This window comes from Chanodichthys erythropterus, chromosome 23, assembly GCF_024489055.1.
Source record: "Chanodichthys erythropterus isolate Z2021 chromosome 23, ASM2448905v1, whole genome shotgun sequence".
Taxonomy (NCBI): Eukaryota; Metazoa; Chordata; class Actinopteri; order Cypriniformes; family Xenocyprididae; genus Chanodichthys; species Chanodichthys erythropterus.
Window position 1 is genome coordinate 9,749,353 of NC_090243.1, and position 14,253 is coordinate 9,763,605.

Consider the following 14,253-nt stretch of genomic DNA (forward strand, 5'->3'; position numbering starts at 1 on the left):
GTCGGAGTATGATGGCGGTGTGCCTTCTCTAAATTAATTACACAAAATAACAACACTTCTGCTTCTAGAAAATGGAGAGCAAATAATGTGAATTAGTTGCATGTTGCTTTTTTATGTTTTTAATTAATTTATGAAGCCATTGTAAAAAAATATTGTTACATATTTCATTTTTATATTGTAATGCTATCGTATTTTTTGCTGGGAATCCGCTTACTTCGTTGTAAATAGAAAAACCTGTCACTGTATTGTGGTATTTCGCCATGTTTCTGACTGACACGCCCCCAACTCGTACAGATCGGAGCTTAAAGAAAATTACGAGCTTCCCACTGGTATTTACGACATTGTGGTGGCGTTCATGTCGGTTCTGCTCGTAAATACGATCTTTCCTACATGACTTGAACGCACCAAGGACCAAAAGGACGTGAACAGCTCCGAATCGAATATAACGTCACGTGTTGTCATTTCAAGATTCCGGTAAATACGAGGTAACGTGAACGCAGCGTTATTCCGCCATATTGCGCGTTACACTTTCTCCCATTCAAAAAAATACGAGTGACACGTCTTGTGTTATTCTATAGTCTTTGTAATAACGAGAGAATGTCTTAGAATGGAAATTAACTGGACTAATTAATTTATTCTTTAATAAAAAGCTTAAACTTATATAGCATATTGCATTCAGATAGCAACTGAAACAATACTACAATCTGTAAAATCTTATTGTTTTAGATTATTTTGGACACAGTCCTCTTCTCATATCTAAGAGAAAACATTAAGAATTTAGAAAACTAAAAAAAAAAGAACATTAAAGAACACTGAATTAGAAAATCATGTTGAATGGTATTACTTAAAGATATTATAATAAAGACAGACAAAAAGAGAGATATTAAATTACTTAATTTAGACCTCACATTCTCAAATACTCTCTGCATCTGAACAAGAAGAAAAACAAAACATCTGTTCAGTGTAAACAAAGAGATAATATATGATGATATTTGATAAGGCCTCATTCAAGGAAGAATAAGCAAACGAGTAATTGACTTTCAGGTTTAACATGAGCTCAGTTTTGTTGCTTAGTGACATGAAATGCAAAGTTCCATGTTTTGTTGTGTGTGAAAATGGGCGGTAATGGAAAAAGAGAGCGTATTTAATTCACCTTTTCTCACTCAAAGTACATTTCAACAGTCCTACAGAAACAAAAACTGCTAACCATGTCTATAATGCTGTCTTCTCCGAGTGAGGTGTCCTGCAACAAAATTGAACCTGTAGCAAATGAAGAGAGTGATACAAATGTCATACTCCAGTCAGGTTTGCTAAGCTTTTTTTTTTTAATCATATATTTATTCAGATAATTTTGATGTCATTGAGACTAACTTTTTACCTTGGATTTAATCAGATGGTGATAAATCCAGTAACTCTGGGTTCTGTGGATACCTCCTGACTTTCTTCTCCTTCATCTTTGTCTTTCTTACTTTTCCTGTCTCGGTGTGGTTTTGTATGAAGGTAAGACCTACTTAAATTATATTAAAAAAAATATTACTTAAATTTTATTTTACTGAATCAGAGAATAAAATCTGACATTAACATTAAGGTATTGTAGATCATCACGTATCAATTTCATTGCTATATAAATTCCTCAAATTTCATCTTGTTAAAAGATTGTCCAGGAATATGAACGAGCAGTTATTTTTCGTTTGGGACGACTCCTTGGCGGTGCTAAAGGACCTGGTTAGTAATAACCATTCTTAAAATCATGAATAATTTGTTAAACATAGTTTTCTTATTGCAGTTGCAACAAGCAGTACTTCATCTCGATTGTTTTTAAAGGTTTATTCTGGATTATTCCATGTGTGGACACATTTCGGAAGGTTGACTTGAGGACAGTGTCTTTTGACATCCCTCCTCAAGAGGTGAGTGATTCGTTTGAATCAAAAATGTCTAAACCTGTATTGCTATCTAAATAGCTAACATTTAAATTAATATTCAAGGTTATGTGTTTAATATAATCTTTATTTAAGAGTATTGTGTTGTTATGTAATGTGTAACGGACATAGGCCGGTATAGCTGTGCGTGTAAACCTCACTCCCATGATCTCAAGAGGCGCTCTAGCAACTAACACTAGAGATTGCGGTCTTTACCCTCCTTGTTAGAGAGCCCGACTCCCAGGCCAGCGGACCCGAGTTCGAGTCCCACTTAGAGCAGGTGGTTCAAACAGGAGGCGTTACATTTTCGACATTTCTTCTCAGGTGCTGACCAAAGACTCTGTGACTATCATGGTGGATGCGGTGGTCTACTATCGCATCTTTAACCCCACAGTCTCCATTACCAAAGTGGAGAATGCTAATCATGCCACGAAGATGCTTGCACAGACTACGTTACGAAACATGCTGGGAACTAAAAGCCTGGCAGACATCTTAAAAGACCGTGAGGAGATGTCAGATCAGATGGAGGTAAGATAACCCTTCCTGTAAACACCTCTGAAGCTTTAGTTGTACCTGTTTTAGGTTACTCCTAAAATAAAGGTTCTTTATTGGCATCTATGGTTCCATGAAGAAACGTTAACATTACGTTAAAACGGTGTTCTTTTCAATGAAAGGTTCTTTGGGGAACCTTTAGTTTATTAAGGATATTTCCTCCAGAGTCAACATTTTCTTCTGGATAGGAGCACATAAATGCTTTAGATTGTTCATTGTGTTATCATATTTTGCCTGACAGGCTGTGCTGTATGCTGCTTCCAAGAACTGGGGTATCAAAGTGGAACGGGTCGAGCTTAAAGATGTCAAACTGCCCACCTCTTTGCAGAGAGCCATGGCAGCTGAAGCAGAGGCCACCAGAGATGCCCGGGCCAAGGTGGGTGTCTGAGCACTGAAAGACTGCTACATGCTTCACACCCACAAACACATGTTATACTGTCTGTTCTGCCGTGCCTGCCAAGTTTAGTCTTATCAGCTTTGCAGCTTTGTGTTTTGTGTCTGTCTGGCGAGACACGGTGTTCTCTGATTGGTGGATGAACACCTGCAGCCCCTCACACACAGTCGGTCAGGGGTGTAGATGACCTGTAACCCCCTTAAGCCAATCAATTTCCAAAACAAGACCTGCAGACCAGTAAAGCACTTACAGGTCAAGGCATTAACCTGATTTTATTGCTATTTGTGATGATTGAGCACTCACAGAATCTGCTAGATGTTTGTATACAGTGTTTAAATAGGTAAATCAATGACCTACATGGAAAGTAAACTTTCAAAGATTGTTTATTCATTTATTTGCCATTCATCCATTTTTTTCCCATTAATTTAACCATCCATACACTAGTTCAGAGAAGTGTTTGTCTTTCAGTGAACACTATTATAATGTGAGTTGTATTGTTGACTGGAAAGCTGAGCCTTTATGTCCTCACACTATGCAGTGGAAAAACAAACTGGATTTGCTCAATGGAAATTTCCGAGTAATTAAAGGTGTGTGACAGAGCAAGACTGTGAATTGGGATTGTGTTTATATGAAGAATGAATTCCTGGTACAATGATTGTCCATTAAAGTGATGCTTTTGTAAAATTAGCATATTTAAGTGTGTTCTATACTGAACAGGTGATCGCAGCAGAGGGAGAAATGAAAGCCTCACGTGCTCTGAAGGAGGCGGCAAATGTGTTGTCAGAGTCTCCGTCAGCACTTCAGCTGCGCTACATGCAGACACTGACTGAGATCGCCTCGGAAAAGAACTCTACTATTGTTTTTCCTCTTCCTATAGATCTCATCTCTGGTTTCATGAGAAGGTGACCTCATATATTAGGAATATATCAATAAATATGTTCAAATATCTCTAGATATGTCATCTCTTAAACACTCATTGCTTTAACTATAGGTTAAAACATTCTGTGTATATTATAGATGATTTGAACTTTGCATCAAATATTTCATGTGTCCTACACTCTGATGAAAAAACATTTAAAAATTAAATTGTTCAGAATGTTCTTTTGCATTATTAAGTATATCAAATATTATAACTAAGTTCTTGTATTCTAGGCTTCTTGGATTATATTGTATTAAAGTAATATTTTAAGTATAAGAATAAAAATGATGTAAATATCATTGTGTATGCCTGTAGCCTATGTTAAAGTCCACCTGTAGTCTATAATTCTCAACTTCGAACACTGAAATTACATTTTAACGACATATAACATTTTTTTCCTGTGAAAAAAAATTCTTCATGCCTTAAAGCTTGAATGTAACTCTACACCCTTGCCTCATTTAATATACAGGGATCAATAAATATGCAAAATAGCCCCGCCTCCACTCACACAAGCTCAGAGATCCACTCGGTCAGCTTACTGAGGTAAACGCTGCACAATGGTATCGCTCTTTATAATATCGGACACATAACGGTGGTTAATATGATTAGTCTTTTGCGTGACTATGTTATCAAACAGCTAATAATGCTTTGCTAGTGCTACGCAAACCATGTTCCTGTTCTCCATGTCAGACAGCTGCCTTCTAACAATCAGTATCCTTACAAATGCATTGAACAACTCAGAACATCAGTGGAGAAAGGCATATAGTTCATCATAACATCGTAATATCCATCATACACCCGCCATATTGCTAAATCTACACGATTTATCATATCAACTGAAAAATATACCAGGATAACCTGGCTTCACTGTAGATACATGACAGTATGACTCTTTAAACTCTTAACACTGTCATGAGAGCAGACTTACGGTTAATCTGTCGGCCTGATGCAGAAAAAAATGGTACAATGAGCCCTGATCAGTGTGCTCCTTAATAAGATTGACTATAAGATGCAGGAATGGGTGGACAGTTTAGTAGAGTTACTGTAATCTGCCATCTAATCTGTTTCAACCTCACAAAGAGGAAAGCAGCTTCTGTCCTGACCCTGAACCCCGAAGACACACTGTCATCATGCTCTCATTTCTGCTGTCTCCAAGCCATGAAAATTACATGCGTGTATTTGCTGACACGGTATATTTTGGTAAGCCACAGCTTGTGCTTGATGTACTATGAATATCTTTGCTGATGTGGCTCTTTTACTAGAGTTTGGAAGGAGATCCACTCCATTAATTGTGACCTTTAATGCAGAACAAAACAACTGGAGGGCAGAATAAGCCTGACCTTAGAAAAAAAAAAAAAATTAACTGGAGGTGTCAAAAATATTTAAAGGGATTGTTAACCCACAAATTTAAATATTATCATTTACTCCACCTCATGTCATTTCAAACCTATATGACTTTCTTCTGCGGAACACAAGAGAAGATATTTTGAAGAACATGGAAGCTCAAACAACATTAGATCCCAATGACTTTCATTGTATTGACAAAAAACAAACAAAAAAACCCACCAAGACATTCTTCAAAATATCTTCTGTATTCTACAAAAGAAGGTCATGCAGGTTTGGATTTAGGTTCAGTCATCACTAAATGTTTCTGTACACTTCTGGAAGTCCTAAGCTGGCCTGCTGACTTACCACATTGTGACACTAACCACAGGGTGAGCATGTGTGATCTCGTCCAATCTCCTTCGCCCCGCCCACAGCCCCTCCTCCACGAGGTCTTTTCTTTACTATAGATTCTCTAATATTGTTTCTTAGTCTTCTTGATTTTCCTTGTGTCTACCCCTCTCACGTCTTGTGGTAAGGATGTCAATGTGCCGTTTCCTGATTTTGGTGAGCATCTTTATACTTTGTACAGGTAAGAGACAAGACAGGACTTTATCCAGATTTCATTTGGTTAAACGTCTGATCCACTGACTTTTATTGGGAACTTGGAAAATTAGTTTTGAGTAAGATTTAGCTATTTCTTTATGAAAAGTTTAGTCAAGACATACTTCACCTTGGGTGTTTTTCATTTCTGATTTAACATTTTGCATGTCTTCTATTCAACTGTGTGGAGAGCTTCAGCAAGGGCACACTCTTCATGTTGCGTCTGGGGTCTGAAAAATGTTTAATAGCTAAAAGGATATTTTGGTGGATACTTGAAGTCTTTTTCTAAGGTCTTACGAGAACTGATTAAAATTTCAGCTATTTTAAGACACTTTAACGGTCCCCCATGAATTAAGCTGGAGGTCTCAGACCTCAGGCATAAAATGTGCAAAAATGCATAGAGCAACTATGGTGTTTTTGGTCTCTATAGGAATCTCAGGACTTGAGGATTCATTTGAAGCCTATATTTACCAATGTTATTTCAGTGATGTGTGCAGTCAGTAACTCTAAATAACAGAAATAGCAGATCAGCATGAAAGAGGGTTAAATACAACAATCTAGCTCATGTGACTGACACCTGTAATAATCTCAGATCTGTCTATTGGAGAAGGGGAGGGGGCAGAGAAACATGTGGAAGGATAGGTGGATGATCTGCTTTTTTATAGAAGCATGATCCAATTGTGACTTACGTGTGCGCTAATTACAGAGCAGCTGACCTCTAGGGTCGGAAATATACATGTACATCCTGAGAGGTTACATGTGGACACATCATATTATCTGCAAGATGACCAGAAAGATGTCGTGCAGATTGATAAAGAAAAATGCAAGCATGAAAATTGGATGTTTAGGGGAGATTATGCAGAGCAAGCTGAAAAGGAAGTGGGTCGCTAAAATCCAGGCTTACTTCACTTGTGGATCAGTCTGTGTCAGTTTCAGGAAAGAACAAGAGAGGGCGAGAACAGCGATGACTGACTTTTGTGAATATTCTAATGTACAGAATAAAATTAATTATTATTACCCATTTCTAGAAGAGCAGAACAGAGAATATGTTTAAATGATCAACTAGATTTTATGTTGAAACTCAAGGAATCACAGGAAACTCAAAGGAAAACTCAAGGAAACACAGACATCGTATGGATGAATTTCAATGCTTTACTTACCAGAATATTAAAACAAATGGCACGTGCAAACAAAGGATGCTACATTATTCTCAGAACGTACTTCATTTTTTTAAATACTTTTTCTTCTTCACATTCTAAAAATCTCCTCAATGTCTGATCAAAAACTTATGCAGATAATTTGTTCTAGCTGATCAAAAGAGCCAACTAGCACTATGCTAAGCTAGTGAGCCAAGCTGTTAGCTTGCTAACCTATGGTTAACTGACAACAAATGAAGGAAAATGTTAAATTTGAACATTTTAGCTTTGTAAATATTTTGTGATATGTAATTTAAAAGACATTTTTTAACATTTTCATTATTAAGATGCAAAATTATTTTCTGTAATTTCTAAACGGCCACTGAATACCCATTAAATTGTCTCAGCTTATTGAATTGCAGTCTAGTGTGACTGCAGCTTTAGAAAGTGTCCAAATACTTTGTCTTTATTTTGAATAAAATGAATCTATTGTATAATTTGAAACCTAACAAGCTTCTTTTTGTGTAATGTTTTGCTTGAAATGTGTGCTTTTACAATATTTCTTTAAAGTAATTGCCACATGGTATATAGATCTTCTGTCTGTCGGAGTGTTATTTTAGTTTGACTATTAATATAGTATAACATTTATTATTTTAAACTTTTGTTACAATTTTCACTTTAAGTTTCATTTTTATTTTAGTTTTTAGTAATTTGAGTACTTAGCTGCCAAAGCAACATTTCAAATTTTCGTTTAAGTTTATGTTTTTCAGTTAATATTCATATTTTATTTTATTTCAGCTTCATTCCAATGACTGACGATTTCAATTTCAACAATTTTTAATAGTTATGTTAACAACACTGCTGTGCTGTCAACCCAAACACAAAATTAGCTAGAAACAAAAAGGTCATAACAATTAATTGGTTCAATAATTAACATCTTTATCTCTTTCACACAAGTAAAACACAGACCATTAAGCCAGTGTCTTTTGTTGACAGGTGAGGACAGTGAGTGTGACAACTTCACCGATCTGGATTTCCATGAGTGTTTTATAGGGACCAATCTGAATGTGCGGCTGCTGCTCTACACTCGTGCGAACCTCGAGTGCGGTCAGGAGCTCTCCCACCACAACTTCACTCAAGAACCCCTTTTTGATGTAACCAGACCCACTACCTTTGTCATACATGGCTATCGGCCCACAGGGGCACCGCCTATCTGGATCAACCACATTGTGCACTTGTTAGCAGCACAGAAGGACATGAACATCCTGGTTGTGGACTGGAACAGAGGGGCGGCCAACCTCAATTACTTCACGGCCGTGGCCAATACACGGGGAACAGCTAAGAACATCACAGGCTTGATAGAGAGCATGGAGGTAGGGTCAGTGGCCTGAAATTGCTTTGGTCAGTAATGTCTGCCAAATTATTGAATGTGGTGAAAATGTATTCCAATCAGAAAGAGGGAGCATCTCTTGACTCCATCCACCTGATTGGCGTCAGCCTGGGTGCACACATTGCCGGGTTCATTGGCGCGACGCTGGGAGGACGAGTAGGCAGAATCACAGGTGAGCCACTGAAACAAAACCGGTTGTAACATCTTCAGTTAGTTTATCTTGTCCTAATAAATTTTGTTTCACCTGGTCAACTCAAGGTCTAGACCCAGCAGGGCCAATGTTTGCCGGTGTTTCTCCTGAGGACCGCCTTGATCCAACAGATGCCCAGTTTGTAGATGTGCTGCACACAGATATGAATTGTAAGTATAATAAATTTGAGGCTAATGATATCAAAGGAAAAAAAAGAAGATCTACATATATCTATATCTATATATACACTATATTGCCAAAAGTATTGGGACACCCCTCCAAATCATTGAATTCAGGTGTTGCAATCACTTCCATGGCCACAGGTGTATAAAATCAAGCACCTAGGCATGCAGTTTCTTCAAACATTTGTGAAAGAATGGGTCGCTCTCAGGAGCTCAGTGAATTTAAGCGTGGTAACGTGATAGGTTGCCACATGTGCAATAAGTAGTGATGGGCAGATCGAGGCTTCATGAAACACTGAAGCAGTTGAATCAAATGTGCCGTAATGATTCGAGGCTTCGAAACAATCTGACACCCGTCTCCACGGTGACCCCTAGTGGTCAGAGCAGTGCAAATGCAACAAAAACTCAGGCCAAACATGCATTAAAATACACTTTAACAAATGTATTGCAAAAGTTTTATTGAAAGTAAAATCAATCAAATGGAATTAACTAATCATCTAATAAGATTAAATAAAGATTGTCTGTATAATATTTGTTCTTTTATCAATTTTAAAGGCTTGTTTCTTTGTTCCATGGCTCAAGCTAAACAGGCCAATAAGATATTAATAACTACCACTATTAATTTTAATTATTCTAATGTATAATTAAAACATCTATAAATGTATAAAACTGAGCGGAGATCTCAGTGAATCTGCATGATTCATGGGCTCACTTTATCATCGCCCTCTATCGGTGAACCATTGAAATTTCGAACTGTTTCGAAACAGTGATGACGTAACGAAGCCTCGTTTACTAAACTCACGTGACTTTGGTAGTTTGATACACGCTCCGAATCACTGATTCGAAACAAAAAGATTCATGAAGCTTCAGAGCTTCATGAAGCAGTGTTTCGAAATCGGCCATCACTAGCAATAAGTCCATTCGTGAAATTTCTTCACTACTAAATATTCCACGGTCAACTGTTAGTGGTATCATAAAGTGGAAGCAATTGGGAACAACAGCAACTCAGCCACAAAGTGGTAGGCCACGTAAAATCACAGAGCGGGGTCAGCGCATGCTGAGGTGCACAGTGGGCAGAAGCTGCCAACTTTCTGCAGAGTCAATAGTTACAGGCCTCCAAACTTTGTGTGGCCTTCAGATTAGCTCAAGAACAGTGAGTAGAGAGCTTCAGGGAATGGGTTTCCATGGCCTAGGAGCTGCATCCAAGCCTTACATCACCAAGTGCAATGCAAAGTGTCGGATGCAGTGGTGTAAAGCACGCCACCACTGGACTCTAGAGCAGTGGAGACGTGTTCTCTGGAGTGACAATCACGCTTCACTGTCTGGCAAACCGATGGACGAGTCTGGGTTTGGTAGTTGCCAGGAGAACGGTACTTGCCTGACTGCATTGTGCCAAGTGTAAAGTTTGGTGGAGGGGGATTATGGTGTGGGGTTGTTTTTCAGGGGTTGGGCTTGACCCCTTAGTTCCATTGAAAGGAACTCTTAGTGCTTCAGCATACCAAGACTTTTTGGACAATTTCATGCTCCCAACTTTGTGGGAACAGTTTGGGGATAGCCCCCTCCTGTTCCAACTCTGACTGCACACCAGTGCACAAAGCAAGGTCCATAAAGACATGGATGAGCAAGTTTGGTGTGGAGGAACTTGACTGGCCTGCACAGAGTCCTGACCTCAACCCAATAGAACACCTTTGGGATGAATTAGAGTGGAGACTGTGAGCCAGGCCTTCTCGCTAACATCACTGCCTGACTACACAAATGTGCTTCTAGAAGAATGGTCAAAAATTCCCATAAACACACTCCTAAACCTTGTGGAAGAAACCTTCCCAGAAGAGTTGAGGCTGTTATAGCTGCAAAGGGTGGGCCAACTCCATATTAAACCCTACGGATTAAGAATGGGGCGTCATTAAAGTTCATGTGCACGTAAAAGCAGGCATCCCAAAACTTTTGGCAATATAGTCTGTGTATATATATATATTATATATATATATATAACTCTAGATGGCACAGGCTAATAAGTCCTTTAACTGAACCTGCTTGTAATCACATCGTTATCCATAGGGCACAGCAACATAGGACATAGGACAACATAAGTATAGGACAACATGTTCCTGCTGTATCAGTAGCCAATGAGCTTGAGTGCTCAACCTTCAAAATACTTTAGTAGTATAGCAGTGCAGCACACTTCAGAAATCCTCCACCTTCCCCAGCTCTACCTGTATAGATCTGCTATGGGTAATTCATGTACGCTATATTGTACAGCAGCAGCATGTCTTGCATGCTCACAGCAGTGTGTCGTGTATGTCTTGACAGTACCAAGTCCCGTGCTTGCTTTGCAGCAGCAGCGTAGCAAATCTATTCCACCAAGACATATCAACATTATCATACCCAGTTGTCTTGACAGAAATATATATAATTTCCACACTGTGCACAGTATGCTTGAGATTAATAATACTAAAATAGTAGTATGCTATTTCAATCATAGCCTAACAATCCCATGCTCAAACACTGTTTCTTATGGCAGCTTTTGGCCTCAGAGGAACCCATGGCCATATTGATTTCTATGCCAACGGAGGATTAGATCAGCCTGGATGTCCCAAGACCATCTTCTCAGGTCAGTATATTAAGATATAACATTTGGGAGAGGTCAGGGTTGAGATGCAAATAACTCATGATGATTTATCTCACATAGAATGCTCTCCAAATAAATCCAAAATGCAAAAAGTTAGCTGTCTAATTAAGATACTGTCATAATTAAATTATGCAATCCTCCCAATAGGATTTTCATTATAAGGTTGTGTTAATAGGCATCAGGGCTAAGATCTAATCTCTGTCCTTCTCTTCTCCACAGGGAAATCTTATTTTGTGTGTGATCACCAGAGGTCTGTTTTCCTGTACCTGTGTGCTCTGAATCACACCTGTAACCTCACGGCATACCCGTGTTCCTCGTACAGCGACTTCCTCAGTGGCCAGTGTTTGCAGTGCGAGACCTTTAAGCCTGCGTCCTGTCCTGTTCTGGGTAAAAGCAATATATCTAGTAATTAACCATATTAAATGCAAATATGAGTACTGAGTAAAGATTTTAAGTGTGATATTTCTTTTAAACAAAGGTTCGATAAACAAATTAATATACAGATAAACTTACTGTATATTTTAGAAACAATCTTTCCATTTTTTTTGCTCTAACAAAAACATTTCTTAAGAGCAGAATCTACTGCCACTTGTGCCCGAGCAGCAAACTAAATGATTCAGTTTTTTAACAAACTGGTTGGATGTTCTTTTTTTAAAAGAAATTATTTGATTGTATTATTTGATCAAAAGTGACAGTAGATTTTAAATGAATGATGTTCTTTTGAACTTTCTAATTATGAAAGAATCCAGAAAAACACTCAGAATTAGTTTATATATTGCAATTCAGACTTCATCCCCTTGTTTCACAGACAAGGCTTAAGCTAGTTCTAGACTAAAATGCATGTTTGAGCTGTTCTAACTGAAAGTAACTTGCACTGACAGATCTTAAAACATGTGACATTGTTTTGTCTGAAGATAATGTTTTTTTCTAAGGCAAGTTTATAAAAACTACTTACATGTCCTAATTGAACTAAGGCCAAGTCCTGGCTTAATCTAAACCCTGTCTATGAAACCGGGCACATAAATCACAATTGTGAGCTTATTTTCGCAATTTCGAGTTTATAACTTGCAATTATGAGAAAAAAAAAAAAAGTCTAAATTGTGAGTTATAACAGTTTTATTATGTAACAATTCAAATTTTTTTCTCTCAATTGCAAGTTTATATCTCACAATTCGGACAAAAAAAGTCAGAACTGCAAGATACAAACTGACTTTTTTCTTGCAATTGTGAATTTATATCTCACAATTCCAACTTTTTTTCCTCACAATTCCAAATTTATAACCAAGTTTGACTTTTTTCTCAGAAATTTGAGATATAAACTCAAAATTGCAAGAAAAAAAGTCTGAATTTACCTTCTATACACAAGATACCTCCCGAAACTGCACAAAGATTTAATGACCAAACAAAGACAAGTGGAGTGATACAAAGTCACAGTGCTGTTTGGCTATCAACACACTTGGAACATCGCTCAACCAATCAGATTCGAGGACTAGAACTAACCGTTATATAACCTTCTTCCTCAGGTTATGACATGAGCCAGTGGAGGGATACACTTGTGAGGTTGGGGCAAACAAGAGCATATTTCTCAACTACAGCAGAACCCCCCTACAGCAGTGAGTTATCAGCACTATAATGTCTCATTGCAGAAGTTGTTTTCTCAAAGGCAGTTTTTGCAATATTCTGACTTCTCTTTTCAGAGACGAGCTACAGAGTGGACCTAGTAACCTGGAACCAGTTTCTACGGTGGGGGGTGGTCATACTCCGACTGCACAATGGAAAAAACGTAATAGAGTCTCGGATAGATAAGTATGTAAACTGCAGTAGTGAATCTATTTAAGACAAAACAGCTCCTTAAAACTTTGATTTACCATTCTGTACTGCTTATTCTGTATGTTTTTTCTCAGTAAGCTGTTGAGGTTTGAGCAGTATACATCCACTCGATTACTGGCGCAGTTTGATGAGGATCTATATCCAATTCAAAAAATCTCTTTACGGATTGTCACTGGGAATGTTATTGGACCTCGATACAAGATAAGGCTACTCCGTATTCGGATAACTCCACTGGAAAATCCGAACAGGTGAAAAACCACACATCATTTGCTTTTTTGAGTTAGTGCCCATACATTTCCGCTCAAAGGTTTAGGGTCAGTAAGATTGGTTAAATGTTTTAAGTCTCTAATGCTCAGCAAGGGTGCATATAAAATACAGTAAAAGCAGTAATATTGTGTTGTGCTGTTTAATATTTTAATATTAATTATATTCCTGTGATTGCAAAGCTGAATTTTCAGCATCATTACTCCAGTCTTTAGTGTCATGTGCTCCTTCAGACATAATTCTAATATTTGGTGCTGAAGAAACATTTCTTACTATTATCAGTTTTTAAGACAGTTGTGCTGTTTACATTTTTTTCCATCAAAAGAATTTACTTTAAACAGAAATTAACATTAAAAATGTCTTTAGTTGTCTTTTGATCAATTTAATGCATCCTTGCAGAATAGCAGAACTTCAGAAATCTGAATTTTTTGAATGGTAGTATATGATTGTGATGCATGCTGAACAAAAACAGGCGTTTAATAATGTCTCTCTTGTCCCCAACAGGCCACTAATGTGTCGATATGACATTATTTTGGAGGAGAATGCGGAGGTGTCTTTCAAACCATTGCCCTGTAATTAATCTTGGAAAAATCACATCGAAACGCCTATCTGAACTAAAATAGACATTTTAAGAGGGTCTAAAAAGTTTAACAACTTTTAGTGCCTTTTCTGTGAGATTAATACTGTGATTTTTGTGTGCAGTACTAGCACTAGTATAAAATGATATTATACCAGACACATACTCCAGTATTAAGAATTAAAGTGCTGCTTTACAATATCAAATTATGGCCATTCCTGTATAGTTTTGTCTTAATCATTAACAATATAAACCAAATATTTCAATGTAAAAATGTTTTCCATGTACAGTTTTTGCATTCTTATTTTGTAAAATAAATTATGTGGACTGAAAACACCTGAAGCA

The 14,253-nt window shown here is 37.6% G+C and overlaps 2 protein-coding genes across 2 annotated transcripts; both read left to right on the forward strand.

Moving 5' to 3' along the window:
- The first annotated feature begins 846 nt into the window (after nt 1–846).
- On the forward strand, nt 847–3,904 carry zgc:112408 (uncharacterized protein LOC550260 homolog). Its single transcript, XM_067377767.1, has 7 exons — nt 847–1,305; nt 1,394–1,500; nt 1,656–1,725; nt 1,825–1,907; nt 2,244–2,447; nt 2,713–2,847; nt 3,583–3,904. The coding sequence occupies exons 1-7, from the start codon at nt 1,209–1,211 to the stop codon at nt 3,769–3,771; spliced, it is 885 nt and encodes a 294-aa protein (XP_067233868.1). The 5' UTR covers nt 847–1,208; the 3' UTR covers nt 3,772–3,904.
- A 1,743-nt stretch (nt 3,905–5,647) lies between these two features.
- On the forward strand, nt 5,648–14,177 carry lipib (lipase, member Ib). Its single transcript, XM_067378438.1, has 10 exons — nt 5,648–5,699; nt 7,843–8,219; nt 8,300–8,408; nt 8,495–8,596; nt 11,130–11,219; nt 11,457–11,624; nt 12,761–12,850; nt 12,935–13,043; nt 13,142–13,315; nt 13,836–14,177. Exons 1-10 carry the CDS (start codon nt 5,648–5,650, stop codon nt 13,909–13,911), a joined length of 1,347 nt encoding a protein of 448 aa, XP_067234539.1. The 3' UTR covers nt 13,912–14,177.
- The last annotated feature ends 76 nt before the right edge of the window (nt 14,178–14,253 follow it).